Source organism: Daphnia magna, linkage group LG4 (genome assembly GCF_020631705.1).
Source record: "Daphnia magna isolate NIES linkage group LG4, ASM2063170v1.1, whole genome shotgun sequence".
NCBI lineage: Eukaryota > Metazoa > Arthropoda > Branchiopoda > Diplostraca > Daphniidae > Daphnia > Daphnia magna.
The window spans coordinates 10,314,593-10,341,676 of NC_059185.1; the positions used below are offsets into that span (position 1 = coordinate 10,314,593).

General features: G+C 42.1%; 2 protein-coding genes across 3 annotated transcripts; both read right to left on the bottom strand.

The window, feature by feature from the left end:
- Positions 1 to 361: 361 nt before the first annotated feature.
- On the bottom strand, positions 362 to 4,459 carry LOC116922036. Its single transcript, XM_045172005.1, is given in 11 exon segments — positions 362 to 1,022; positions 1,091 to 1,117; positions 1,119 to 1,327; positions 1,383 to 1,842; positions 1,923 to 2,530; positions 2,589 to 2,808; positions 2,810 to 2,957; positions 3,063 to 3,589; positions 3,646 to 3,903; positions 3,967 to 4,237; positions 4,302 to 4,459. Coding segments are annotated over 10 exon segments (3,228 nt in total). The 5' UTR covers positions 4,228 to 4,237; positions 4,302 to 4,459; the 3' UTR covers positions 362 to 512.
- Positions 4,460 to 4,673: 214 nt separating this feature from the next.
- LOC116922034 (phosphatidylinositol 3-kinase regulatory subunit alpha) lies at positions 4,674 to 26,050 on the bottom strand. Of its 2 annotated transcripts, XM_045172004.1 has the most exons (13): positions 25,867 to 26,050; positions 25,654 to 25,803; positions 25,038 to 25,163; positions 21,580 to 21,627; positions 14,504 to 14,673; positions 10,819 to 10,953; positions 8,777 to 9,029; positions 8,573 to 8,671; positions 8,259 to 8,462; positions 8,042 to 8,161; positions 7,753 to 7,960; positions 7,168 to 7,684; positions 4,674 to 7,050 (listed from the first exon to the last, which is right to left on the bottom strand). In XM_045172004.1, the coding sequence occupies exons 1-13, from the start codon at positions 26,048 to 26,050 to the stop codon at positions 5,986 to 5,988; spliced, it is 3,279 nt and encodes a 1,092-aa protein (XP_045027939.1). In that variant the 3' UTR covers positions 4,674 to 5,985. The 2 variants fall into 2 exon arrangements, with proteins under 2 accessions (XP_045027939.1, XP_032784311.2); XM_032928420.2 differs by lacking the exons at positions 21,580 to 21,627; positions 25,038 to 25,163; positions 25,654 to 25,803; positions 25,867 to 26,050 and having other exon boundaries at positions 14,504 to 16,087.
- Positions 26,051 to 27,084: the final 1,034 nt, after the last annotated feature.

The window sequence follows — 27,084 nt, forward strand, 5'->3', positions numbered from 1 at the left end:
TTTTCTCAAAATGTTCTTTACAGTTAACTGCAGCTTGAATGGATATTACCAAACTCTCGGATTGCAAGAGCATTTCTGTTCATTTGAGCTCAATCGATGTGTAACAATGATACAAAATTAGAGTTAAAAATTCGATTACTTAAATCGTAAAAGATGCCCAAGCCTAGAAAGAGCACAACCCAGCCCTTACATGCAAGTTAATAGTAATTCCCTTAACTAGACAGATTTTTTTACCTGTCAATTCTTCTTCTTCTTACCTTTGTATTTTGAGAGGATGGAAAAACAACAACTTCGTTGTTGTACATTTTGATGCATAATAAAGAATTGAAAATTGAAGGAAAATCTCCGAAGAATGGCAAGGTTCACATCTGCATTGTTGATGTATTGCAACCTCCTATGAAGGTAAATTTTATACGATCGCAACAGTTTACACCCGGGATACCGCGAAATTGCATCACACAGGCACTTAAAAGCACAATAAATAGCTCACGCTGAGATTGGCTGAAATCGTTTTAACCAGCAACTTCTTTGCCTCGTTTCTGTAGACAGAATGGTTTCCTTTTGGCCTTTCGAGCAACTTTCAGGCGAATCATTTCGGATGCGACGTCAATTTCGGGAGGACCAGAAGTGTCGTAAAGATCGACGCATACAAAAGGCATGATGTGAACTACCCTTGCCACGAGATCTCGGTTCTTTATCAAGGAAACTAGCACATTTTGTGCTTCAATGGTGTTGGCCTCCGCTGAAGTTTCGACTCCATTCAGAAACATTTCAACAGCTTGAGTTGGTAAATGAACAAATCGTGGCATCGGGTTGCAAATGTTCCTCATATGCACCAACTGTGAATTTCCGTAATCTACGAAATAAATTCCGAAAAAATCGTTCTCTCCTTCTTCCATTACTCTTCCACGATACCACTTGTTGTCTTCTGGAGACCGAGCGATAACAATGTCGCCAGCAGATGGAGCTACAGTAATCCTATGTGGAAAGTAATTGGTGGTGTACTCTTCTTGTAGAGCTTTCTATTGGCGAACGAAGAAAAAGATTTACAGTAAACAATTCCGAAATGAAAAAAAAAAAAAAGTCTAACCTGCAAAGATTCCAGCGTTTCGCTTTCATTCGTCATCCGTGGATGCATATTGCAAATTTCTCGTTCCATGAGGTAAGATGCCATAGAATCGAAATGCGCTAAGGACGCATGTTACTTGTACATGGACCAGGGATCCCGAAACCAAATGTAAAGAAGGTATATGGACGTAAACTTCAATTTTGTCTTCTGTCGAAACGTTTTTCCGTTCGTTGCTGTGCAAATGATCACACTTGATACCTAGATATCACCGGAATAAATATCATTGACTAAACAAATGATTTCTCTTTATTACCTTTGTAGCAACTTCCTTTCGCTGCAAAAAATCGACAAATTCTCTCTTCATCTTTAGGAATGTAACCCGTAGTTACCGAGTCGTAGTTTTCAGTGTTCAGCGCAGCAGTATTCATAGGAGAGTAGTAATCGTCGTACATAGGATCACCCCATTCTGACTCAACATCATCTAGGACAGGTTGCTCTGAAAATGTGTAACCTGTGGTTACCACCTTGAAAGGAAAATTATAAATTTTGGTAATACTAGCTGCTTCTTGGAAAACGTTGGAGGACGCAAAGCCAAGTAGAACAAGTTGCTCGTTCACCGAGTATTTTTGATCGTCGCCATCTTTCAACATGAGGAGTGGAAGTGCACCATTTCTGTCTAAATGCGTCGAACTGAATAAGGCCGTCAACTCTTGATCGATGCCTGCTAGTTCGATGAATTTGTCGGTTGCGTCCAACGACCATTCTTCAGAATTCTATATTTTATTTAAAAAAAAACCAAAAAAAAAAACAATGTGTTACGAATTTCACAACAAAATATAAAATCTTGATATACCTCCGATTTTTGAAAAGGGTAAATTCCGTCAAGCCGACAGAGGAGTGCCAAGCAAGGGATTTTCACGATTTCTTTGACTAGGGGTCTTAAGTGGCAAACTGCGACAACTTCGACGTTCCCCCAATCCACTAAAAAGACGGTACAAGTTGTTTTATGTTTGATTTCGCCCGGAGTTTTCCATCCGATTTCGTCGTTGGTCTCAACACTAAGAATTTCTGCGCGTGACCAAAAGTTGGTTTGCTTTTCTTGGACGACCCAAAACGATCCCACCTCCGGCTGGGTAACAGGTACTGGTTGTGAGTTTTCATACAACTCATTTAAACGTTCAGACAGCGGCTTGACGATGGTTGAAATCTCGTCACGTAGATGGACATAGAAATGAGTTGGTGATATCACATGCGAGAAACGGCAGTAAAGTGTGTTTAAACTTGAATTTCCAAGCGCTGGCGACTTTCGTGGTTTAAGGATCGATCCATATTGATACCTCAATGAGATTGGAGTTTTGTTCGAGTCCTGATGATCGGAATCCAAAAATTGCTTCATCAACAAGGGATCGGGTGGATCGCGGAACAGCACATCAGAAGGAATCGCATCCGATGAGTTATGTTCTAGTGGCGAGAAAAAATGAAATTTGTGCAGCCGAAATTTAATTGATAACAGTCATACCTAAACTATACGATTGCAAGGGCGATGCCCTGTTGGCAGGAGGTACGAAAAGGAGAGCATCAATATCATCCACCATATTACTTGTTAATGTGGCAGGAGAGCTTTTCTTAGTTGTAGAGATTTTTAACGGAATTGCACGGATTTTGGCGTTCTGATCTGTTGCAGAGGACAGTGCTACATTGGCTGAGCCAGAACACGAGGTTCGTTTAGTTCCCATTAGCATTTTCATCCTGATCAGAACGATTTCTAGTTCCGTTCTCAGCGTTCTGTTGCTTGTTTTCGACGAAGTACGGCCTGGGGGAAACGAATTCTTGTGCATCGACATTCAGCGATTTTATACTCTTAGATTTTTGATTGGCCGAAAGCGTACTATTACTCCGGGATGTGGACAATAAGTGTTCGGAATTGGAAGGCAAAGAAACGTTCGACGCAGACCTGTTAGATGGAACAGGATCGGATTCTAGAATTTCATACCTGCTTTTCAACGAAAGATTCGTCTTCAACAAACTTTCTTTCGGTTCCATCTCGAACGAGAGACTTTCTGAGAAAGATTCTTGAACACGAGGAGGCTCGTTATTGACGAGATCGGAGGAAACTGCGTGCGATAACGGATGCGGGTTGAACGGCTTTCCCATTCCCTTTTCGATCATAGCCATTGCTACATCCATAATCTTTTTGCAATCTCTATTACGGAGGGACACGTAATAGTCTGGAATGTAATTCAAGAAGGTCTCGGTATTCTCGTGTTCTTTAGGGGGACGACGGAAGACTGCTATTATGCTTTCGCACGACTGATTAAAGAACAATATGGCGTTCGGTTCCCATATCTCCTTCACTGGTTCTAAATCGTGCATCGCGCATAACAAACCATGGGCAGGTTCAAGACAGAATGATTTTTGGATAGAATAGAGCTGGTCAACTGCAGCTGTAATGGTTTCCCCATAATCAACCAATATGATTTCCAGGGTAGTTGCAGCTGTTTTGAACTCCATGGCCGTTATCTGGCAAAAACAATATGATATGATGGAAATGTACATACTTCTTATGGATTTCTTACCACTTTTCCTCTACAATACTTTCCCGAGTGTAAACAAACAACAAAAGTGCCAGGACAAGGCAGCATCTTTAATGGGGTGCAATTACGATAAGCAACGTTGAGTTGTTCTTCAAGACTTTCGACTGAAGTAGATTCTAGTTTAAGCCAAAATCTGCTTGGTGAACCAGGTGAAAGAATTTCAACCAAGTATGGTTTATTAAACACAATACTTGTTTTGGGTACAATCAAATTGCAAACAGAACCTGTTGCTTCCTGATTCTTAGAATGGAAATAAACCATTAAGCTTGAATCTGACTAGCAGTGAAAAGATTTATATACTACTTGGTTGCTTGGACATAAATTATGTTTTTCATCTGGGATTGCATTGGCAACTGTAGCCAACTTTTCTCTGCATTCCTTGAGCACAGTATTCATCATATCAAGATTTTCCAGCACATCTGGATTGCTACCGTTGACAAATAGATTTTCAACAGCATTTTCAGCTCTGTTGTAAGTGGTGTCCAAAAACTGTTGGATTTTCTCTCGGTGAACACGAATGTCTTTCAGCGTAAGATTTTTGAATTCATGGTCAGTGGAAGACATCGTAGGAAACCTGTGGACAGCAATGCACAACTAGATTTAAATGACTGGTTCTCTGCTAGTTTCATGTAGTTCACCTTAACTTCCCGCGTATTTTCCACCCTAGATCAAAAGCACGTGTTTAACACTTTTGGCCCGCGATTATCAATATGAGAAACTTGTTTCGTCTGCTAATCGTTTTTGCAAAATCCGAGGTAAACACAATCGCAAAAATCATTTGGAAAATAAATTTCAATTAATATTTAGATCTTCTTAAGATAGACGAATTCCTTTTTATTTGAGAACGGGGGGTCTCAGTTTTCGAGAAGATGAAATACAATCCATAATATCTAACATTTTGGTCTGTTTGTTTCGTTTTTGCTAAATAAATACAATTTCCTGTTTTGTAAAAAAAAATCGCTAGATGGCTATCTTATCACCGTTGTAGAAATTTGAAAAATGGTTATCGATATTCTTCCTTTTTGTATATTTCGTTTCTCGTTTCAACATTTTTTACGACTTCCGTAGTCAAAGATTATAACAAACTTGCATGTATTAATCGAATGTCTCGTGATTTGGTACAAATGTACAGGTTATGAGTGCTTAAGGGAGGGGAGGGGGTGGGTCAAACACAGAGAGTTGTGTACAATAGCCGGTTCATTGGGTTCAATTCTGACAAGAATCCTACCGATTATGACATTTGGGTCAATAAAAAAACAAAAAAAAAAACTGAAATTGGATTAGACTGCGTGTGGCACGGCGCGCTAAAGTAATGTTGCGGTCAAACTACAACTCGCCCGAAGCTCGAACGAGACCTAGGATTGCAGTCGAACCTTTCGGATCTTTCGCAACTCGGTTTGCATATTAAAGGTACCGATATATATATAATATTTAATATAGTAGGTGTTCGACATGCTTATATCAACTGTACAACACAGAATTTTAGGGGCCGCATCAAACTTTGACCTTCACTCCCAGCGTCCAGTTTCGAAAATCGCCAATTACAGCTGAGATCGATCACGCAACATCCGAGTCTTTGTTTTCCCTCCCGCTAACGGAGAAAAATTCACACATAAACAAAACGTGGGTAAATCACCATCACAAAGCATTTGAGGGAAGAGGGGATCTTCGCAATCCCGCCAAAAACACAATTTTTCAAATACCAATGGGGAAGGACGATAGAAATTGAAGAGCAAATTTAAAAAAAAAAAAAAAAAAAACATTTTTTTTTTTATACAAAGAGGGTTAATTTAGTGGTCGTCAATAAACGTGCGCACAAAGGGTGAACACCAGTGGGGTTTTGGATTTCTCTCGTTTTTCATTTAACAGGCCGCCCCTTGATGGCGTGGCGTTCGGCCATAACAACCGATCGTGTCCCATGGAGGTTGCCAGTTGAATATGTTTTGTACTGAGCTCTGACTTTCGTTTGTCCAACAATTTCTTTCTCTTTATGATCTCTTCTCGCATATCAAAAAGCAAGACGGCGATCGCGTTGCGTTCGATTCCCAGGGACAATAGTAAAAACAACGGCACTTGTTTCCTTCTGTTTGTCAACACTCGAACGCGACAAACTGTTTTGCTATTCTACTTCATGTCGCGTCATTAACATAAGCAAATTATTTCGACAAAAACAAAAATATGGCGCCACTCGACATTCTCGGCGAGTCCTTTCCAGTCTTCATTCAATCACGTAAGGATTATCACAGATTTTCCATCGGCAACGGTGGCGCTCCATTCAAACTCTTGCATTTTATTATTTATCATCATTCAAGTTGATTGCTGTCAAACAGAATAGTGGCTTATCTCCAGGGGCTGGGCTCCGCGCAGTGGATGTGCCAACGTGGTGGTCAGCTGTGGATTGTGTTCTTCGAGCGAATGGCCGGCGTAGTAGACGACCAAGTCGTTTAAGGTGGGGAATAAAAGGTAAGGCTCAGTGAAGCCGAACCCTCTCTCTGACCGGTGAATGAGAATGTGACCGACGCCCTTGTCCACTCGGCGATAGGCGATCGACAGAGCAAAAGGGGCGCTTCCGGCTGCGCTGCGACGGATCAAGAACGTGCCGTCCGCTTTGTTGGCCAAGAGACGCTCAGCATCCGGACGGGTGCAGTCCGGTATGAGCCAGTACTGACTGTCGGCGTGCATGTGCAACGGATGAGCTTGTCCAGCCGCTTGGCAAGGCACGGTTGGATGCTGGACGGCCGGAGCTGCTGCAACTTGCTGAATCGGTACCGGTATCGGAGCCGGCGGCGGCCCGTCTCCAGTTCCATCGTAAGCCTTGTTTTCAATGCCCGTCTGCGGCATCTGGGCGACAGCCGACGAGGCAGAAACGCTAAACGGTTGGGCGGCCGGGCCGCCTTCTTCTCCGTTGCTCATTCGATTGGGCTGAACTTCGGGGTTCTTTCCGTGACGTAAGAGCCACATTTGCAGGAGATCTCTCGTTTTGCACAGTTGGTGCAGCTCGGGTTTCAGGGCGTTCATCTCGCGATCCAGATTGCGACTCAAGACGGCCTGGACGCGCAGATTCTCCTGCAGCTCTTGGCGCGATTGCTTCAGCGTGTTCATGCGCGACTTGAGCAGCTCGTAGTTCTCCTTCAGACTGTGGATCTCGTGACGATGCGCCTCGCGTTGGAACTTCTCGTGCATGTGCAGCTGGTCTTCGAACATGGCGACGGCCTCGTCAAAGGCGTCCAGCGCTTGCTTCTTGAGCTGAATCTCCTGCGAACAGCGCGAATAATCATCGTGATACTGATCGTACAGACGAGATCGGTTCAAGTATTCGTAATGGATATCTTCCAGACGCTGTTTCATTTTCTCCACGTCACCATTGCCGGCTTCCACTTCTTCCGCCTTTTGAATCAAAGAATTTAATTTTGAGTATTTATTTTATCATTTTTTTCCCTTTATGAAATCAATTAAAAGCTTTAAAAAAACAACAACAACAACAAAAGACAAACAAAAACTTACGTGTTGAAACCGAGAAACTGGATAAAGCAATTTAACGTCCAATGTCGGATTGTACTGGGCCAGCGAGACGGACCGGTAAAAATGGATGAGTTCCGGCACGGAACCGAAACGGTACGGTTCGGAAAATCCGTAACGCCCCTGCCGGCTGCAGCAAATCTTGATGAGCTTATTGGATCCGCCTTTGCGCAACGTCAGCGTGTACTCGCCGGCTTTGGACGAGGCGTCACGCACCAGAAACGTCCCGTCGGGCGTGTCTTTCATCAGATCGTTGACTTCTTCGCGGGTGATGTTCCCCCAATACCAGTCGGCTTCGCTCATGGGGCGAAGGTCCATCTCGCTGGCGTTTGGAACTGTCACGTTGGCATCGGTGGGCGCGTTTTGCGACGCCGGTCGCAGGTGGTTTCGCGGAGGCAAAGTGGGCGCCGGAGCAAATTCGGGCATCGCTTCGCCCCAATCGCAGCGAAGTAAAAGCAATTCCAACACGCGAACGTGAGCCTCTGCGTTGTGGACAATTTGTCTGAAAACCAAAAGAAACGTTCATTCCCTTTCGATGAGCAAAATTTGTCTAAATCAAAAATGATTTACATGATGCGTTCCCAGGGCGGCCGCAGGAAGATGTGGGCAAAGACTTGAATAATGAGGGTAGGAGGTTCACAACGTCCTCGGCCGTGTTGCCACTGGCAAAGTCGGCAAATGTGAGCCAGCAGATAACGCAGGGTGGCCCGATGAAGGTCTGGAAGTTGTTGAACAAGACGATACAACTGGGCGGCGCAATAATCGTCACGACTGATCCCTTTTTTTTTTTTTGAATCGTTGGGAAAATGTTCATTTGTTTAAAACCTGAACTCTGAAGGGGCCAAAACGTGCGACTTACGCGATGCTTCGATGATGGCGTCGTACCACTGCGACGGAATGAGTGGATCCGGCAATTCACGTAACAATTTTTTCAATCCGCTGGCCAAGACGTGCGGTTCGAATGCCGACAAATCACCGTCTGAATGCAACGCAAAATTTAAGTGAATTAGTCAGGCACATCATTTTAAATGCAAAACTTAAATCAATCAATGACAATTAAGAAAATGAAAACAAACCGGAATCGGTGCTCAATTGAAGGCATAACTGCGATATGGTCTCTGCACTGGGAGTGGTCGTCCTGTACAGACGATAGAGATCGAGACTGGGCGTGGTGGTGGCACGCTGCTCGATTTCCTGTACCAAACGCAAAACCACAGACGGCACAGAGGACGAATCGCTGCCAGTAGATAGTCGACATAATGCTACGCCGAAAACTGTTTCTAAAAACCAAAAAACCAAACACAAAAAAATGGGGTTTCGATTAGAACCAAAATGGAACAGAAGAATTTTGCTCAAATGAGTTTGTGTTCTGATTTGTTCGAAAACCAACCTGTTCGATTATGGAGCCGGTTGGCCCGCTCGGGCAAGCCTTGCAGACAAGCGGGCAGTCCGGTTGCGGAGCAAGTTCGATGGGCAATCAATCCACAAGCTGCAAGAAAAACAAAGAAATCAATAAGAAAAAAAAAATAAAATAAAATAAAAGAATTCATTTTAAGGAATGTCAGTAAAGAAAAGAAAAGAAAAGAAAACTTGCAGTGGCAGATAAGTCCTTGATGTAAAAGTCCGCGTAGAAATTTGTGGCACTTGTCGCAGCGCTCCAGCGATTGGAAACTGGACTCAACCATGCGATGAGGCGGAGTAAGAGCCGAGTGAGAATTCGAATCGGCTTCGCTGCCATTGGCCGACGCCGCCAATAATTCAAACTCTTTGCTCGTTGAGCGTTGACACAATTCGTCGATGCAGACGAGGATGGCTTTCTGGTGGAACTCATCCTTGACCCCCATATTCTAAGCAAACGAGACGGCACAACAAATCAATTCAAATGAAAACTCAAAAGAATAAGACACACAGTTCCAGCTAACGGACCAAATAAGGATATACGAGCCAGGGCAATCACACACAGACACACAAGGTCATCCGACGAAACACACACAAAAAAGAGAGAGAGAGAGAGAGAGACTTATAGCGTTCGTCCAATCAGATTGACACCCCGCCAAAGGAAAAGGAAGGCCAGGGGGAAATCGCCCCCAACGTCCGGAAGAGCACAGACAAGCGTCCGGAAATGAAAGCGTATGGTCTTTTTTATTGACGAAGCCATTTTCAAAGATCAATCATCTGCCTATTTTTTTTGTGTTTTATTATTATTTCTTTTTTCTTTATTTTCATTACTATTCAAGTGAAACCAAATGTTAATTTTATTTTTTCTCAATTCCCCCCCCCCCATCCTTTTTCTTTTAAATTTTTCCTTCTTGGCAACCGGTCGGTGCGGATTGTTGGGAACCGGTGGAAACCAGTTGGCTCTGGTTTCGTGGCATGTGCTATTCGATCCAGCGCAATCGGCGGTGGAAGCCACTCTACGACGATATCAATCAAGAGAGTGAAACCGACAGATGTGGCTATAGGGTAATAAAAAAATACATATATTGATATCTTTCACACACGCACACAAAAATCCTGGCATTCAGCATTCGTCGTAGTGCGGAGTAGATGTCGAACTATACTTTTCAAAAATGACTTTATCTATTTACTTTGCTTTCGCTCTCTCTGTGTGTCTCTCTTGTCTTTCTATTTATGAATCTTTTAAATTCTTTGTTCGGCCAGTAATTCAATGCCGCATAACCTCAGATTACATCTTCACATCTCAGGCTTTCTCGTCAAAAGTTTGCTATTTCCAACAAAAAATTTCAATAAATCAAAACAATTGAAAAGCAAACAGCCAATCGACTTTGGGACCTCCCAACATTAACGATGAGAATCGATCGGATGTTACACGAAGACAGAACTCCCACACCAACATTCTTGGCCGTACGATGCTAGTCTTCCCAAATAAACCCCCCCCCCCCAAAAAAAAAATGTGTAGCGTAGCAATTCAAGATAGACGAATAAACCGGGTCACGTAAATTCCTACGACGTTCCTCTCTTTTTTTTTTTTTTTTTCCTGTTGAAACTACATCGATCTCGGGAAGAGGTCTGATATGAGTAAATGCGCGCGCGCGCGCGTCATCAGGGCGAAGAGTTGCCCCCACGTGTACGACCTCCAGTGGCACAAAGGCACGTCGCCAAGATGCACTTATCAATGAATTGTTGGCAAAACTTTAGCTAAACAACTTTTGGATAAATGTGAAGTTGATATATAAATAAATATGACGGCGAAATAGGAAAGACAATCTAAACGAGAGAAGGCCAAGCGCCCGATGTGGACACACACACGAAACAAAAGATTGGACAGAATAGATAGGCAAAAAAGAACAAGACTCTTCTTTTTTTTTTTTTTTACACAAAATGCAAATGACTGCGACGACGACAATAGTCTCATAAATACGGCCAGGGTCTTCTTTTTATGTGTGTGTGTGAAGAGTTTCAAGATTTATAGCAAAGGCTGGTTGTATTTATATACCGGCCTGTGGGCTATCAGACCAATGCCATCGGATAAGAAACAAGACAGACGGTTGCCAATAAATCCCACCAATCTACGCACTCAATGAAGGCGTCCATCTCCTTTCTCTCTCTTCAGCGATAACGCCACACACACACACACACACAAAAAGAAGAAAAAAAAAAGATAGGCGAAATTACCGTCAGTTTGTCCTTGTCCAAACTCAGCAAGTCAACGCCTTTGATGTCTTTCGACCGGAAGAGTTCCGCGTAGCGGTAGAGGTTCAGGGCTGCCATCCATTCGACCACGTGTGTCGACGTCCATTGGCTGATGGCCTGCAAAAAAAACCAAACGAATTAAAACACACCAAATAACATTTAAAATAAATAAAAACTAGGAGAGAAACCAAAATAAATGGATCCACTTTAAACAATCTACCAAGGATGACGGCTAGACGATAAGGAAGTTGCCTTCAAGACAAACGTGCCCCCCAACCCCCCGGTCCCAAAAAAGGATCGCAAACAATTTCGAGCCCATTATGAATTGATTTGTATGGGTGACGGAAATCAACGAACAAAAAAAAAAAAAGGTCGCATATCTAATGGGAGGAAACCAGCCTCTTTGCAACAACAAGAAATTGATAGAAACACACGAAGGCCATTTCGTTTCGCCTTTTACGACTGTTGGCTGGGGGGGGGGGACAGCAAAGAGGAGCGGGAGGAGTTGTGTGTGTGATGTACTCGCGGGCGATCGTACTGCACGCGCTATATAAAAAAAAACAGGCCCGCCAACAGAAGGCAAAAAGCCCAAACACAAGCAGAAGAAGCGGCCAAAAATGAAAGGAACAAGAGAGAAGGGTCGGACTAGGCACGTGGAGGCGCGATCGATTTCATCGATTTTTATTTTTCTTTTTTCTTACGTTGTTTGAAAATGGGTGGAAGGGGGGGGGGGAAGAAAAGAAGTAAAAAAAAAACAACCCCACACCACCCTATCTTGTGATTTGACATTCTAACTAGTCCGCACGTGAAAAGAGGAGCTCGAAATGAACGTTCGACAATAGATGATTTTCTCTCCTAACTCCTGCCCCCCCCCCCTTCTCCACTTCAAAAATAGGGGAAAAGAGGGAGGGGAGGGGGATTGTGAGGGGAATTTCCGGGATTTTTTTTTTCTTTTTTTTTTAGGGGACTGGCTCATAAAGTTCAACTACAACGAGGCCGTGACTGTATGGGATTATCTGTTCGTACGCGATGGCATTTTCGTTTATCCGTTTTTCTTTTTTTTAAAAAAAAAAAAAAAAGAAAAGGACGAGGTCACCTGGGCCGAGGCCGTTTCTATTTTTTTTTATGTTGTTCTGGGAACACAATAGGCAGACGATCCTTGGGAAAAAAAGAAAGAAAAAATTCGAATCATTTAAAAACCCTACTCCCGAATTAAGAAAATTGGCACGTTGTCCTAACCTCAACAGCGTACGAAACTAATTGCTGAAAACAAATGCCGCGTGAATATTTGATTTCACTTGAAAATCTCGTTTTGTTTGATTTTTGAATTTGCATTTTTTAAAGCGAACATTTGCCACTGACTTTCGTTTCAATGAATTCTTGCATTTAAAAAAAGAAAATTCCCATTTTTAGCGTAGGTCGTCGCGTCCAGTACACGGGCACCTAGAGACACGCGTTACTAGGCGCCGCTCCTGCAAACTGCTGCCTTGCCATTGGCTCCGTCCTCGGCCAATCGTCTAACGGATCGATGTTTTCAGCTCATAGACGGGGTTGGCAGAGTGGGAGGGGAGGACGACTACACGAACGAGCGTAGCACGGACTAGGGGGAAACAGCTAAACGCACTGTACTCCCCTTTTCCTCCTCTTTTTAAGGGGGGGATTTGGCGATTTTTGCAACATTCATCACCGGCAAATGGAAACAAAACAAAACAAAACAAAACAAAAATGGCCAAGGCTATGCACGAGCGTAACAACATGCGTTCAAATGCTCTGTGTTTATGGTACGCATTTATCTGCGAATAATATATTCGCCGTGCTAATTTGTGACTTCCAACAGTCTAGAATAAAATAATAATATTTAAACCCGCCCACTTTTTTTCTTTTCTTTTTTTCGTTGACGAATTCCCGTCCCCAATCCCGGCCCGTGTGTTTCACACGTCCGTGACTCTCGCCGGAACGGAGTGGCCGTCCTTCACTGTCTTCGAATCTATGCCAAAATTTCCAATAGATTTAAGCTCCACGTGGATAGTATTCCACTCTTTTTCTCTTTTCTTTTCTTGTTGTGTCTTGTTTTATCCCGTTGCCCTCAAACGTCTGAAAAATGAAGGGAGACTTGTGGTTGTTCGCCTTCAGACTTTTAAACTGGTTTCGGCAACCTGTTTGCCAGTCGAGTTCAAAACTATTTTTACACCTTTTTTTTTTGGCCGAGAATGTCTTATATAGTAGCAAAACCATGTTTGCTGTACTCTCTTATTTTTATTCTCGTCTGGCTAAAATGCACAATGAATACATTACATTCCCAGTTCCACTCTCCCTCCCCCCCACCCCACTTTTTTGTTTAGTGTGTGTCTTGTTTTAAAGCAACGGTTTGTTTTGTTTTGTTTTTAAATTCGTGTCACGCTGAAATTATAATATAAATTATTATAATTTTTTTTTTTTGTGCTTGCAATTTTGTTTTTCAGCTGATGTGGCCAAATGAACGAGCAGTGAACCCCCCCATGTTTGCGTGTAATGGAAGACGGGACCGACGTCATCACACGTTTTGATCTCAATGATTAAACTGATGACCAAGTCTCTTTGCCGACGAATGGAATCATTTTTATTTTTTTATTTTAATGGTGTTACTTCACACACACACACACACAAACGCTGCTACTGCAACAACTACTGCGTGTGTGTGTGTGTAGAAAGAAATTGAAGCTGCGACAATCTCAACAGCCGGAAAATGGTTTCTGATGATGGAAGCAAAGTATTGCGTTGCCATTGTTTTCGTTACCATTTTCCCAGCGCGGTTTCAAACTACTCGTGCACAACTTCACAACAACCAATCGCAATGGCCGAGAACTGAGAAGAGAAAAAAAACTATGACCTTATTGGGCGACAAGAAAAAGAAAAAGAAAAAAGCTGCTAACAATCAACTCGTTGACCCTCCGCGGACTTGTTACCCACCAATCCCTTCGAGCGTTTTCCTTTTTTTTTTTTTCCTAACATGAAATTAACAAAAGAAATTTATGTTTTTTTTTTTTCTCGCATGAGTAGAAGAAAAGAAAAGAAAGAGGAAAAAACAAAAATTGCACGGGTCCCCAAAAATAATCATGGCAACGACAAACGCATTACTTATAAACCCGGCATCGTTAAAAACCCGAAATGCCTCTCTTGCGCGCCCTCTTTTGCAGAGGATAAATATAGTAGGCTGCACCGTTGCCAGATTTTTAAAAAAGACTTTTTGCTTGGCCTTTTTCTTTTTTTGTTTTCTTTTGTTTGTTTTTTTTCACGTGTGACATCGCCAATAGAAATTTAGACTCAAATCGTAAATCAAAAGGTACCGAAATGGATCACGTTATCTAATCTTCTAAAAATAAAAAAAAATATATAAAAAGGTGAGATAAATTGATTAGGACTGTTTGAGGACCTTGGACGACGACCTTCAAACGCAGAACCGATACCCCGTTCAACCCAAAAGCCCGACAAAAAAAAAATCATGATTTATGCATCCTTTGTCTCCCATTAACATAATAATAATAAAATAAAAACTGCGAAATAGATTTTAAAACGGATGCTGGCTCGCAGATCCGAAACGAAAAAGAAAAAAAAAATAGTAATAATAAATAAATAAATAAATAAATAAATAATTAAAAGAAAAAGAAAAAAAATAAGAGAAACTTACCACATCCTGAGGCACTGTCTGTGGTAGGGTCGGTGATGGAACGTCATTGAGCGCTGCGTCGTTGCTGCCGGTCGTGATGGATGAGGCGGACGGACAGCATCCGGCCGGCGTTTCGTTGCTGGCGCTGCCGATGTAGCGGGCGCACGCCTGATGGTACACGGCCTGGCATTCTGCAATGGACGAAAGTAAACTGCAGTCACAGCAGCAGGTGGGCAAACAAGCGCACAACAGTCGGCTGTAAGGGGACGGCGCAGCGGCGATTTTGACGCGGGCCAGCAAGACGGGCGCCGATTCGACGGGCGGAGTAGGCGGATGCGAATGGGTGGGGTGGTGCGAGGGCGAAGAGTGCCTCGACACCAAAGACAAGCTGGCCGATCTCGGTCGGCCGGACGAGGCGCCATTTTCAAACGATTGGCCACCAGAGGCGCCACTGGCCACGCCAGCCGTTGACGAGACGGCTAAAGATTGGACTCCGCTGCCGGAAGCCGATTTCAAGTAATTATTCTCATCGGCCAATCTGGCATCGAAGGCGTGCTGTCCGGCCGCGGCTACAGCAGCGCCGCCGTGCTGCTGCAGTAAGGCGAGTTTATAGCGCGTGATCTCCGAGACAAAGGGCGACGACGAGCCGCGATTCAAACAATGATCGTCCATTTCTAGGGCCAATGTCAGCGTTGCCAAAGAGGCTCCAGCCGTTCCAGCTCGTCCCACCGCTCCGTGACTGAAGCGGCCGAGCTGGCTGGAACAGCTCAACGCCGCTATTGACATAGCAACAGTGACTTGACTGCTGCCGCCACCGCTGCTAGAAAACACTCTCGCCTAAATAATTTTCCCTTTTTTTTTCGTTTTCTTTTTTTATTTCCACGGCCAGCGCAAAGTTCAACGCGATTATCTTTCCGACTTGTTGCCGCGCGAAACAAAGGCAACGTCAGGCACTGACATTAAAAATAAAAAAAAAAAAAAAACACAGATGATTGCCGCACAGTGTATATAGTAGACTATCATTTGATTTCACTCGCTTTATGCCTGCAGGGCTTACCGGCACACTTTCTTTCACGCAGTTGCCAAGGGCCCCGGTTAACACAGTGCCTCGGCACACACACAAACACACACGTATACACACACACACACTCACGTATATATATATATATACACATACATACAATCCGCTTAGCAACAGCGCGCTCGGCCAGCCTACGAATGTGCAGCAGCAGCACCTATCGTGCGCTCTCACCAACTCACGTACGGTTCTATATATTCACCGGTGTTGTACGTACACACACACACACACAAACACGTACGCGCACTTAAAACGCATACGACAACACACGCACACACGAATAATGAAAACCCAAAGAAAAAAGAAAAGAAAAATCCCCTTGATTTTGCCACAATTCGGACGCTAGATTCCCCACTCAATAATTTATTCAGTCAACGTGAGTGCCGCGTGACTTGTTGTCCAACGGCTCCGCCACTCACGATAAAAGAGAAAGAGGAAATAAAACAGATGTGTGTGTTGGTTAAAGTTTTTTTTTTTTTCTAATGTTTTCGAACGCAAAAAATAGTTTTCTTTTTTTTTTAGGGGGGGTGCGAGACTAGTTGTTGGCGGACCGGCGGCGGATCCCAGACTGCTGGTAAGACTCTGTCATCTTCACGAATATCAACCGGTTTCTTTCTTTCTTTTTTTTTTTTCTTTCTCCCTACGCTCGTTGCTTTAGCTCACGACCGAAACTTTCCCGCAGTGCGGCTGCGCGCGATCTCATCGCCATCTAGCGGTAGAAAATGACACGATGTTTCGGTCCATAATCCAAAACCGTACGCCGTTTCATTAGACATCCCCGATGAGCGCATAATTTTCAACAAGAAAATGAAAACGAAACGAGATGATGTAATTTCATTCAACATTTTTCAAACAAAGTAATTGGTCTTCAAAATGACCTATCATTCATTGGCTAATGAACAGAGCCCTCTCGTCTGCACACGGGCTGGCCCAACTATCGGATGAAAGTTCATTCATAAAGGAAACGAACGACCTCTCGGTTAATGGCTCTGCCGAGATTTCCAACGAGCTTTCCAATGGCGCGGTGTAAGGTAACACCAATCAACAAGCAATAAAAAACACGCAAATTCAATGATGTAAACCGACTCGAGACTGCGATACCGATCTCAAAACTAGTCTCCTTGCATAACACCCTTATTTTATTTTATTTTTTTTTTTCGACAGGTAGCCGGAGCCGAAAGCGATTCTGCGAATCCATTAATAATCCATTTCAAAAAAACAAAAAAACAAAACAAATAATAATAATAATTCAGACTTTCGTGTCTCGTCTATCACGTAATCCCAATTAATTGGTCAATTAACAAATCAAGTCATTCACCTGTGTTCACACGATCCTAACCCAACTGTCGATGGTAAAACAGATCAATGTTGCTCTGGTTAGCATTACGACACTGATACCAAGTACACTGAAACCCCAGCCGAGTAACAGAGACCGGCAAAACATCAAGTAAAAGAGAGTTCGTCGAACTGAGTCAAAACCACCGATAGAAAGGATACGAAATTAACAATAATTTTGTTGTTTTTTTTTTATAAAAGAAAAAATGATTGTTTTTCGTTTTTCACAAGAAATGTCGTTCAGCAAAATAAGTTGGCTCAAAACTCGTCGTCCTTTACAAAGAAGGAAAAAAAAAAATTGAAATCAGAGCCGCAAAGACACTTTCATTGACGTACTACTCGGCTGCTGCTGCTGCTACACACATAAAAGAATTACCCAAAAGCCGGGGGCTTAAGAAGTAGGGCCTGATCTTTAGGGTCAATGAAAAATGATTTCTATCCCTCCTAACTATTATTGGAATCGTACGACAAAAAAAAAAAAAAAAAAAACGACATACCTTTACTAGTCATTGGCGATTGACGTCACCCACCAAACCATTTCTGAATAGCCGGATGATGGCCGTAATTTTTTTTTCGTTTTTTTTTTTTTTACATACGTACATATCCCGAAAAAAATAAATAAGTTAATAAATAAAAAAAGGCGAAGAAAGAAAAAAAAAAAAAAAAACATAAAATAAGATAACTTTTTGTTGTCCTGGTGCACGACCCAGAGGACGTTCCTATACGTTGCCATCCACAAAAAGAAATTACTGGTTGTGTGTGGATATATAGCAAACATATCCTTATCCTTCCTGTCTTTCAGCTCTTCTTCCGCCATTTTCTCGTTTAATACGTACCAAAAAAAAATGGGGGGCGAACAAAGAGCATGCTATCGTTTTCAATTACAAGGTCTTTTAGTCGAAAACGCTTCCTGGCTGCATGACCAAAAGGGTGGGTCATTGGGTTCGTTCCGACTACAGTTTTTCCCCTGGCTGCATTTCTCTAGTTATCGTAACGCTCAACGACAAGGACAAGAACAAAAAAAAAAAAAACAAAGAAAAATGAAATAGAAATTGGTGTGTGCAAGTATGGGTTCTACAAAAAGAAAAGAAAAACGGCAATTATCTATTGATTTGTTGTGAATCAAACACAAAAGAGACGTTTTTTTTTTTTTCGGCTATTGATCTCCATGTGTGTGTGTATGTGTGCACACACACACACGCACACAGACACACAGAAAAACATTATGGGTTCGATTTCTATTTCCTTTTTTTTTTGGCTAATTTTTCGCAGCTATTGGCCGTTTCCTGGGCAATACGAATTTTATTGAGATGATGTAATTGCACACTCGACTTAGTTATCGATCAATTACCTTTCCCGTCCGGCGATGGCGCCGCAAAAAGATCCCATTTCTTTTAACGCAAATATTTCGAATTCCTCCTCAAAATGAAAGTTAAAAAATAAATTAATATAAAAAATAAAAAATGGGACATTTAAAGAAGAAAAAAGAAAAGAAAAAAAAAACTTGTTGGATGCGCGCGCGCACCATCCTTTGTTCGTCTGCCACCGGTGAGCGTCGTTCGTGAGTCTGGTCGGCAAACACGGCAAAATCTATTAATACGCACAGATATAAACTGGATCTTACGAACCCTTTCCAAACCCTAAACAGTTGATTCTTTTTTGTTTTATTTAGTTAGTTTGGTTTTTTTTTCTCTCTCTCGTTGTTGCGTTATGAATTTTCCTAACATCGTTTACTTCATTTCTCTGTAGATGCTCACCATTTAAAAAAATTCCCGTCTCGTCACCCTTTACGAAAATAGATTTGATCGCTACCACGTCTTGCATAAACTCGCTCGTTACGATTAACATACTTCCCCAAACTGAAACAAAACAAAAAAACAAACCCAAAAATTTCTTCAATACTACAACCCAATTGTGAGCTGTCCACGTTTCACGGCGAACTAGTTTAGCCAGTCTGCGTGACGCCTTCATTTTGTTTTTTGTTTTTATTTTTTTGCATACCAACTAAAGGAGACTTGGCGGTCATGCATGACCACACACTCGTCTTTGAACCCCTTTCACCATGCGCCAAGTTGTACAACCCATTTCACTTTCGGACGTCTTTTCCGAGGGTTTTTTCACGAAAAAACATTAACGACAGGGCGGTATGTGACAACACAAAAATTTGGAGAAGCAACGCAGCCATTAGCGAACACTGACACACACACACACCCAAAGTGTGCAAAATAATCGAATGCTTATTTATATATATATGTATGCAAATTTTTTCAGAGCGCGAACGATGGAAAGAGCAAGTGAGGAGACGTGTCCGGCCGTTCTTGTGTCACTTCCTTCCCATTCTCGCATGATTGCGGCGACTTGATGGGACGTGCAAGACGCGCGCTTAAGACATTGGATTCCCGATGAAATCTTATATTACACACCTAGGCGCACGAGTCATCATTCGATCTCGCTTTCCCATCGACAAAAACAAAAATAAAAAATTACGCATTTTTCGTTATTCGTGTCCCCCTCGGAAAATGGCTTCTTTACACTGGCGCCATCCATCATTTAATGGAAAATCAATAAGTTACCTCCGTTTGGAGATTCTCTCTCTCTTTCTCTTTTCTTTCAATCTCAATTTTAATACCAAGATAAAGCCCGTAAACGTTTGCAGAGATATCAATAATTCAATGCGATTCACGTGCGCATATATGACCAAAGTCGGCGTCGAACTTGATCCAACATGGAAATTCCGTCCGACTGCCTTGCTGTTACCAAGGGCGCACAAATTCTAACCGAAACTCGTTACAATCTAAACTAAAACATTTCTCAAATCGCTATGCAAAGAGAAGAACGCATATCTTTCTTCTTTTTTTTCTCTTCATATTATTTAAACCCCCCCTCCCAAAAATTAAGTCAATTAGAAAAGAAAAAAAAAAAAACGCAAAACATAAATTAGAAATTTAAAAACCCCCCCAAAAAATTATAGAGCAATCAAAACGAGTTCTTCTTAAACCGACCAAAGAGACACACCGCGTTAGAACGGAGCGGTGACGTCATGCACGTAGTTGTTACATACGACACACAGCACACAAAGGATTCTCGACTGGCTTAGCAACAGTGGCTCAAGTCTCCCACTAGCGCCGGCCCTGCCCAGACAAAGGGAGACTTCGACTGGCTAATGATTACGCATGACGTGACGCAATGCCGACAAAATGGGTCCGTTCGGTCATAAATAGTTTTTTTTTTTTTTTTTCAAACTCTCTTATTTCGAGGACTTGTCTTCTTCTCACGATGGCGTCGCTCAAGACACTCCACGTCCGCTTCCTTGTATAATATTTACAGTTCCCTTCTCTCTCTCTCTCCCCCCCCCCCTTCAGCCATTTTTTTATTCTTTTCTTTGAATCCGTGAAGCTTCTTTCAGCCCAAAAACTCACGCAAAGGTGACATTGAGAAAACAGTTAAAAAATAAAATTATAAAAAAAAAAAAACCTTTATGCACAGCCGGGAAACACCCATAGCAACAGGCCGGCACAACCCCCCCCCATCCCCTTTTCCATCCATTTGTTACTTTTTTTAAATAGCAACAGCAGCAACGACATCAAGTTCCGTACATCTTGAATAGCTTATTGTGTTCCCTTCCGTCATCAATTGTTTTCCTTTTTCTAATTGAATTGCGACACGAAAGAAATTTGTTTGTTTTTTTATGCACAATTTGTGAAACGACAACGGGCAACTGGCAACGGCAACCACCTGGACGAGTTTATCGTGCGTGTGTGTGTGTGTGCACCAGTTTGGAAGGAAAGGGAAAGATAAAAAAAAAAAGAAAGAAAAAGAAAATAAAGCTACCAAACAAACATGCAAACATCTGTGTCATTGGATCAGGTGCCGTTTGCACACGCTACCGATGGAACAACGGTGTGGAACACGTGCACGCAGCGTGTTAAGCTCGCAATTGTTGACATCTATCGAAGCGCAAGATTCGCTCTTTTTTTCTCTTTCTTTCTTCTTTCACGAAGACATCACGTGATGGGAAACGATCCCGCGAGATTGAGGGGACGATGCCATCATTAAGGCACACAGGATATCCGCTGAAAATAAGTCACCTGCTCTCCTCACATTTTAATTGTTTGTTTTTACACACAACAACAAAAACAAAACAAAAGGAAAATCGCGTTTCTCCCTGAATGGCGCGACGCATTTTTTTCTTTTTCCGAATGGAAATTGTTCTAATCACTCACACAGCTGACACCTCTTCCCCCCGCTGTGCATCACATTTTCTTGGGCGGGGAGAGTTGGTGGGTTTCCGTTGGCATGGTCAAATAGACCAGTAGAAAGCGAGAGAGGCTGGGATCACCAAACACAAACAACAACCGAAGAGGATAGACACACACAGAGAGAGAGAGATCTCCGATTTATCCCGCAGAGAGAGAGAGAGAGATGGGATTTTCGTATCCGACCAAACCGGGTAGGATTCCGCCAATTCAGACGAAATTCAATCGCTCCTTAACGAAACGGAAAACGGGGGGGAGAGATCGCGGTGCAGATGGGAAACGTGAACATGTCAAACGGTATTCCCACCACTAACGTCGTCTCTTACTCAAATTGCCCTTTATTCAAACCCTCCACCACCGATCCCACCCCACCCCCAACCACCAAACCAAAAATGTCAATAAGAATTTATGAAATATTCAAAACTTACCATCGCATTTGAGGCCGACTTTGCCGCTTCCCCATACGAAATCTCGACCTGCAAAATAGCCAAGCAACGATTCAGTTCGGGGGTCAATGAATGCATAATGAAACATGAAAATAACGGCGTAGAAAGTAAACGAGATTATTTGAAAGAAGCGACACAAAAGGTTTCTCCACGTGTAGCGAATCCACATTGATTTTGACGATTACAACAGGTGACGTCATCATTTTGAAGACGAGAGAATTTTTTCTTTTCAAAATTCATTGCGCATAACTTGGCATGGCGATGTAGAATTTTAAACGAAAAAAAAAATAATAATAATAAATCTTTTTAAAGCGAATCCCAGTTGACATCATATCGACGTCCGGTGTAGCGTTGCCTCAACTGACAAAGCAAACATGCCAGGGCGAATCGGATGTCGAGATGCAGTATGCAAAATGCTCAAACTTCTTCTTCTTCTTCTATACCGTCTATCTCTAACTAGATCTCCGTTCTCCTACTTCTCTCCGGTTTGTGTTCCGATAGCGTTTTGTTGATTCTACGGCTTCACGCCACGTGAAAACACGCAGCCTTGAGAGAGCTCATTCATTCACGTTGATGTGCAGAGAGAATCTTGTTCCAGTTCCAACATTCTCCGGCTCCGATCGAGTGAAATTCTCTCCTCAACAGAGAGCAAAAACATTGGCTACTTTCGTCTAGTGTTATATATAAATATATTTTTTTAATAATAATAAATCAAATCGGGGAAGAAAAAGAAAACGAAGAAGAAAAAAAAAAAAGAAAAAAGAAAATGGCATTCGGGATAAGCAAACAAGATGCGCAATATGTTGTCTGAGTCATTTTCACGCTCTCATTTATGCGGGGCTCGTCAAATTTCCGACACCAGTCATCAGAAAACCACTACTATCTAGATTTTTGTTTCCTTTTTTTTTTTGAAAGAAAAACTGCAACATTTTTGGGGGGTGGGCGAAAAGAGATCACGGCCAAAAAGTTCAACTACGCATTGGCAACTCGATCGATACAAGATTCCGAGAATGAAATATGGATTATCACGATCGATTTATTCGCCAAAATGTTTCCGCACTATCAAAAAAAAAAAGAAAAAGAAAAGACCCAACCGATGGATTCCTGCGTTTCACCCCTTAGCCTTTCTTTATTCACTTGGATAAAGTACGCGCTCTGGATTTTAATGAAACATTTTATTTATTTATTATTATTTTTTAATTAATTTAAGCCGTTAGCAAAGGCTCAACATTAGCGCTGGAAATCTTATAATAGAATCAATATGTTCAATGTCTTATTATGCCAAGTCAACCATCCAATTAAGGCACGTGGAGCATATCGTTGCTACGGGCATCGGTACAAGATGTACGTACGGTAAAATCCAAACAAAAAAAAAAAAACCGGATCGTGTTGTCTGAATGACGTTGCTGAATAGCTTTTTTTATATATATAGATGATTCATCATTAGGCAGACGACCATATCGACCTCAAATCATCTCGGTTCGTATTTACAATTAACGTGTCAAGAGCCACAAAACAAAAATCGTATTGGGTGGCATCTTTCCTTTCGATTCAAAAGGGGAAACAAAACAAATTCTCTGAATCTGCGTGACTACCTGGTGTCCGCATAGCAACAGGCGGGTACAGTTTCACGCGATTACGGTCCATCGAGAACGGGCAAGGTCCTTGATATCGTCGAAAGCGGGTTGGAAGGCAAGTCACCTCATCACGAATGCATTGTGCCACAAGCTACTTTCTTATACGAGAAACGGTTCGACGACACCTCGCCCCGTGCAGCTCTGGAGCTCGGTCAATCTTAAAAATAGCCACTATACTTGCAAATCGACGAGAAATTTGCTCCATATTCGCCGTGTCGATCAAGTTTGCAACGCGTCGACAGACCGTCTGAAATAGGCAAAAATCTAAGCGTCCGTCGAACATCAGTCAAAATACACGCTCCATTATTTGTTGTTGTTGTTGTGAACAATACGTTCTCAAAAACGATACGTTCCGCCTACGGACGATCAATTTCTTTGTAATGACAACAGAGCAAACGCGTGAAAAATGAACGAAAAGGAAAGAGAAAAATGTGGACGAAACGCGAAGATTGAGATTCAAATTCAACGACAGAAGCGACGTTTCAAACTATCCGAGAAACTGTACGAGTATACGAACGGTATTATCACGTTTCTCAATCTCTGTGGCATTTCCATGGCACTAATGAATTTCGATGCAATGACTGGCGGCAACTAAAAGAGTATCGATCGATCCCGCAAGCCCATGGGCAAATGACCGATTGCAACAAGACCATTCCGCTTCTGAACTTTCTGTTGTGGAAAAATACTAAATTTCGAGGGGAGGGGGGGAAGACGAGGATGGGGGAATTATGCATCCAAGTTGACGACCCAATCAGGGAAGTTGACGGTAGGAAGATTTTCGCCGATGAAGTCAAGGGACCGGTATGAAAATTACATTCGACTGCTAAAGAGGGCGGGGACGGGCTGTATCGGATCGATCCGTTTCCCAGCAACTTTTCTCCCTCTCCTCGTTGAGTGGTGTTGAAAAGTGGCTGTTTTTTTTTTCTTTTTTTCTTTTAGGTTGGATCTATTTTCAGTCGTCGGTTGTTGTTGTCGTCCGTCTGGGGATTTTTCATCATTTGTAATGCGTCTGCACGACTATCCATCGTCACGAACGTGGAAACAGGATCATTATTCACTCAAGAAAACCCATTTGAGAGATCAAAACAACTAACTTGGCCGCCGCTGATATGCAAAGTTTGTCAAACGCATTCACGATGCGAGTACAACCACAAGAGAAAGGAGAGGACCGTAAAGGAGACTCTGAATGTCATTCCATCATCGCAGATGTTAATCGGCTGTGTTGGGAAACCATCCAGATTTTCTTTCTTTTTTCTTTTTTTTTTGAAGAACACCCGGCAGCTGGTATCAAGTCTGGATTAAGACCTTAAGTGTCTCCCCCTCCCCATCCATTTTCCAGGACAAAAACACAGACGAACGGGAGAAAACAATGTGCGCCTTGACCCGTTTCCTTGTTCAACGCAAATAAGACAAACATAATTTCTAAAACTCCAGTTTTGCAACCAGGAACCAATGTCAGGGTAATTGTCCGTAAAAAGGACTCGTCGATTACTATAGCAGCCGGATAACAAATGATTCTTGGCAGTGCCATACTTGTTTTTCTCAGAGATAGACGCTAAGAAAACGGAGGGGGACGATAAAAAGAAACCATCCACGAGGGTGGTTGATGAGCTGTCATGAATAATAGTTACAAGAACGGAGGGAACACAATTCCAGCATCACGTAAACCAGTTGGGTACGGGAGGCATCGTTAACACAAAATTCTACAATCTTTTTCGATCACACCTTTTGTGTCGAAAAAAAGTTCATGGATAATGGAACCAAAAAAAGATTGCATCGACATCTAGTGGTAGCTGTACTTACAATGTGCGCAAACGATGGGTGTTAGAAAGTAGACATCGACGAATCTATGTTGCTGACCAGAATGGATCGCCGGTTGGGTCTGTTGCATTTGGCATCCCGTCCAACGACGTGGGGGTAGGCTAGGAGCTGGAGAAAAAAAAAAGAAAAATGGGAAAAAAAGAATTATAACTGCGCCACAGTAGAAATGAGGTCAATTCCGCAAAAGAAAAAGAAAAAAATAAGAAGCGTGAAATTTATACACGCAACTGAGCAAATAAACAATGGGATAGTTGTCAGCTAGCGGACACTGTGAACTATACATAAACTTGAGCTTCCTAACCGGTCGAGAATGTCTGACCTTGTTTCTTTCTTTTTTTTTTATTATTATTTGCAAATTAAGCTCACAGCTCTTTTAAACCAAGGAATTTACGTCGTTCTTCATTTGTCCATGTCTGTTCATGATGCCAAAGTCTGTAAATTTTAGCTATTACATCTATGCAAAAAATGTGACAAACATAATGTCATATACAAATGGAAATGGAAAAATTGTTCAAACACAGTGAGGTTCTTTTTGGAAACTTCTTTACCAGTGGCTAAATTTTGCATACACATAGCTAAATACTACATTGTTATTTACCTGGAGGAAGGGGAGATCCTCCATACCCAGAATCATTGTAATCATCAAGTTTATTCATCAATTGGCTCTTCACTGGGGATCCTTGGATTCTGGGATGCATTGTAGTGGGCTGGATATCAGCTTTTTGTTCTAGCTCGGTAAGATAAGACACTGAAATAAATAAAGATTGGTGTCAAAGCAATCACATGTTAAAACAAAATTATGTTTCTTTACCAGGATAGTAGCCTTCGGTTCCAGTACGTTTGTTTTTACCCTTTATCCAGCCAGGTGCTTCAACATTCAACAGCTGTGAGCTCCCAATTGGTACTTCGATAATGTCATTCACCATCAAATCCAACTGGGGATCAGATTCATTTTTAAATGCATAAACCACCAGGTATTCTTTGATACCTTCCATTTTCAAAACAACATGTCTAGCACACTATTTCAGTGTTATCATGCAGAAAGAAATGCACTAGCCACACTTAAGGCGGCATCCTACTTCTGTCGATTTACACGTTACGCGATCTAGTTCACTCGCAGTTTTCGGAGGCTGCTTTTCTTTACGGATAAAAGCAACACGTATGGCATCAGGTACCAAAAAAAAATGCGTGATTTCACTGCATATTTGAATGCTTGAAACTTTAAAGCGTTAGTAACAACACATGCGACGCCATGTTTCTTGCTCGACGTTGCCAATTTTACAACTCACTCCTCTTATTTTATTCAAATGAACCACCCCCTCCCCCTCTTTTTCCCTCCATTACCACATCAAATAGCCACCAAGCAGGCTAGCACCCACATTCCGAAATCGGAAAAGAAAAACGAAATACAAACTGTCATGAAAGATGAAATTTTAAAAAATCTATTTGATAATGGCCAAGAATAATTTTATTCTAAACGTATATTGTTTACTGCACCCCGCTGCACCCACAACAGTTTCTAACTTAATAGGTTACTATGTGGAAATCTTTCTTCGAAATCATGAAATTGACCACCACATCTGTTGTAAGTTACTTTATTTTTTCTACATTTGCATCCCGTTTACAAAGACTTCGCCTCTACCTTCGTTTATATGACACTAACAAGTAGTTGAAACGGTGGTGCCATCCTTTTTTGAGATTGCAAACCTAGAGCACTTCACTCTTAGCTAGCTCATACAATTGTTTTCAAAAGTACAAACACGAACATAAATTTTGATAACCATCCAGTGTCATTAGATATGTTTTAAAAAAGTAAAGAGATGCAAAGAATTCCAACTGAAAAAAACTTTTCCTTGGAATTCGTGTAAAGTAGTGAAAGTCTCCTTATATTAACACTTCTTTGTTCACATTAAAAGAATATTTGTAATAAACTTGAATTAAACTTTAACGTGCAAGACAAACTTCACATAGTAAACGGACGAAATAACTACGTTAGTTCTGTTCTTCTCGAACACTGCGTTTGTAATGA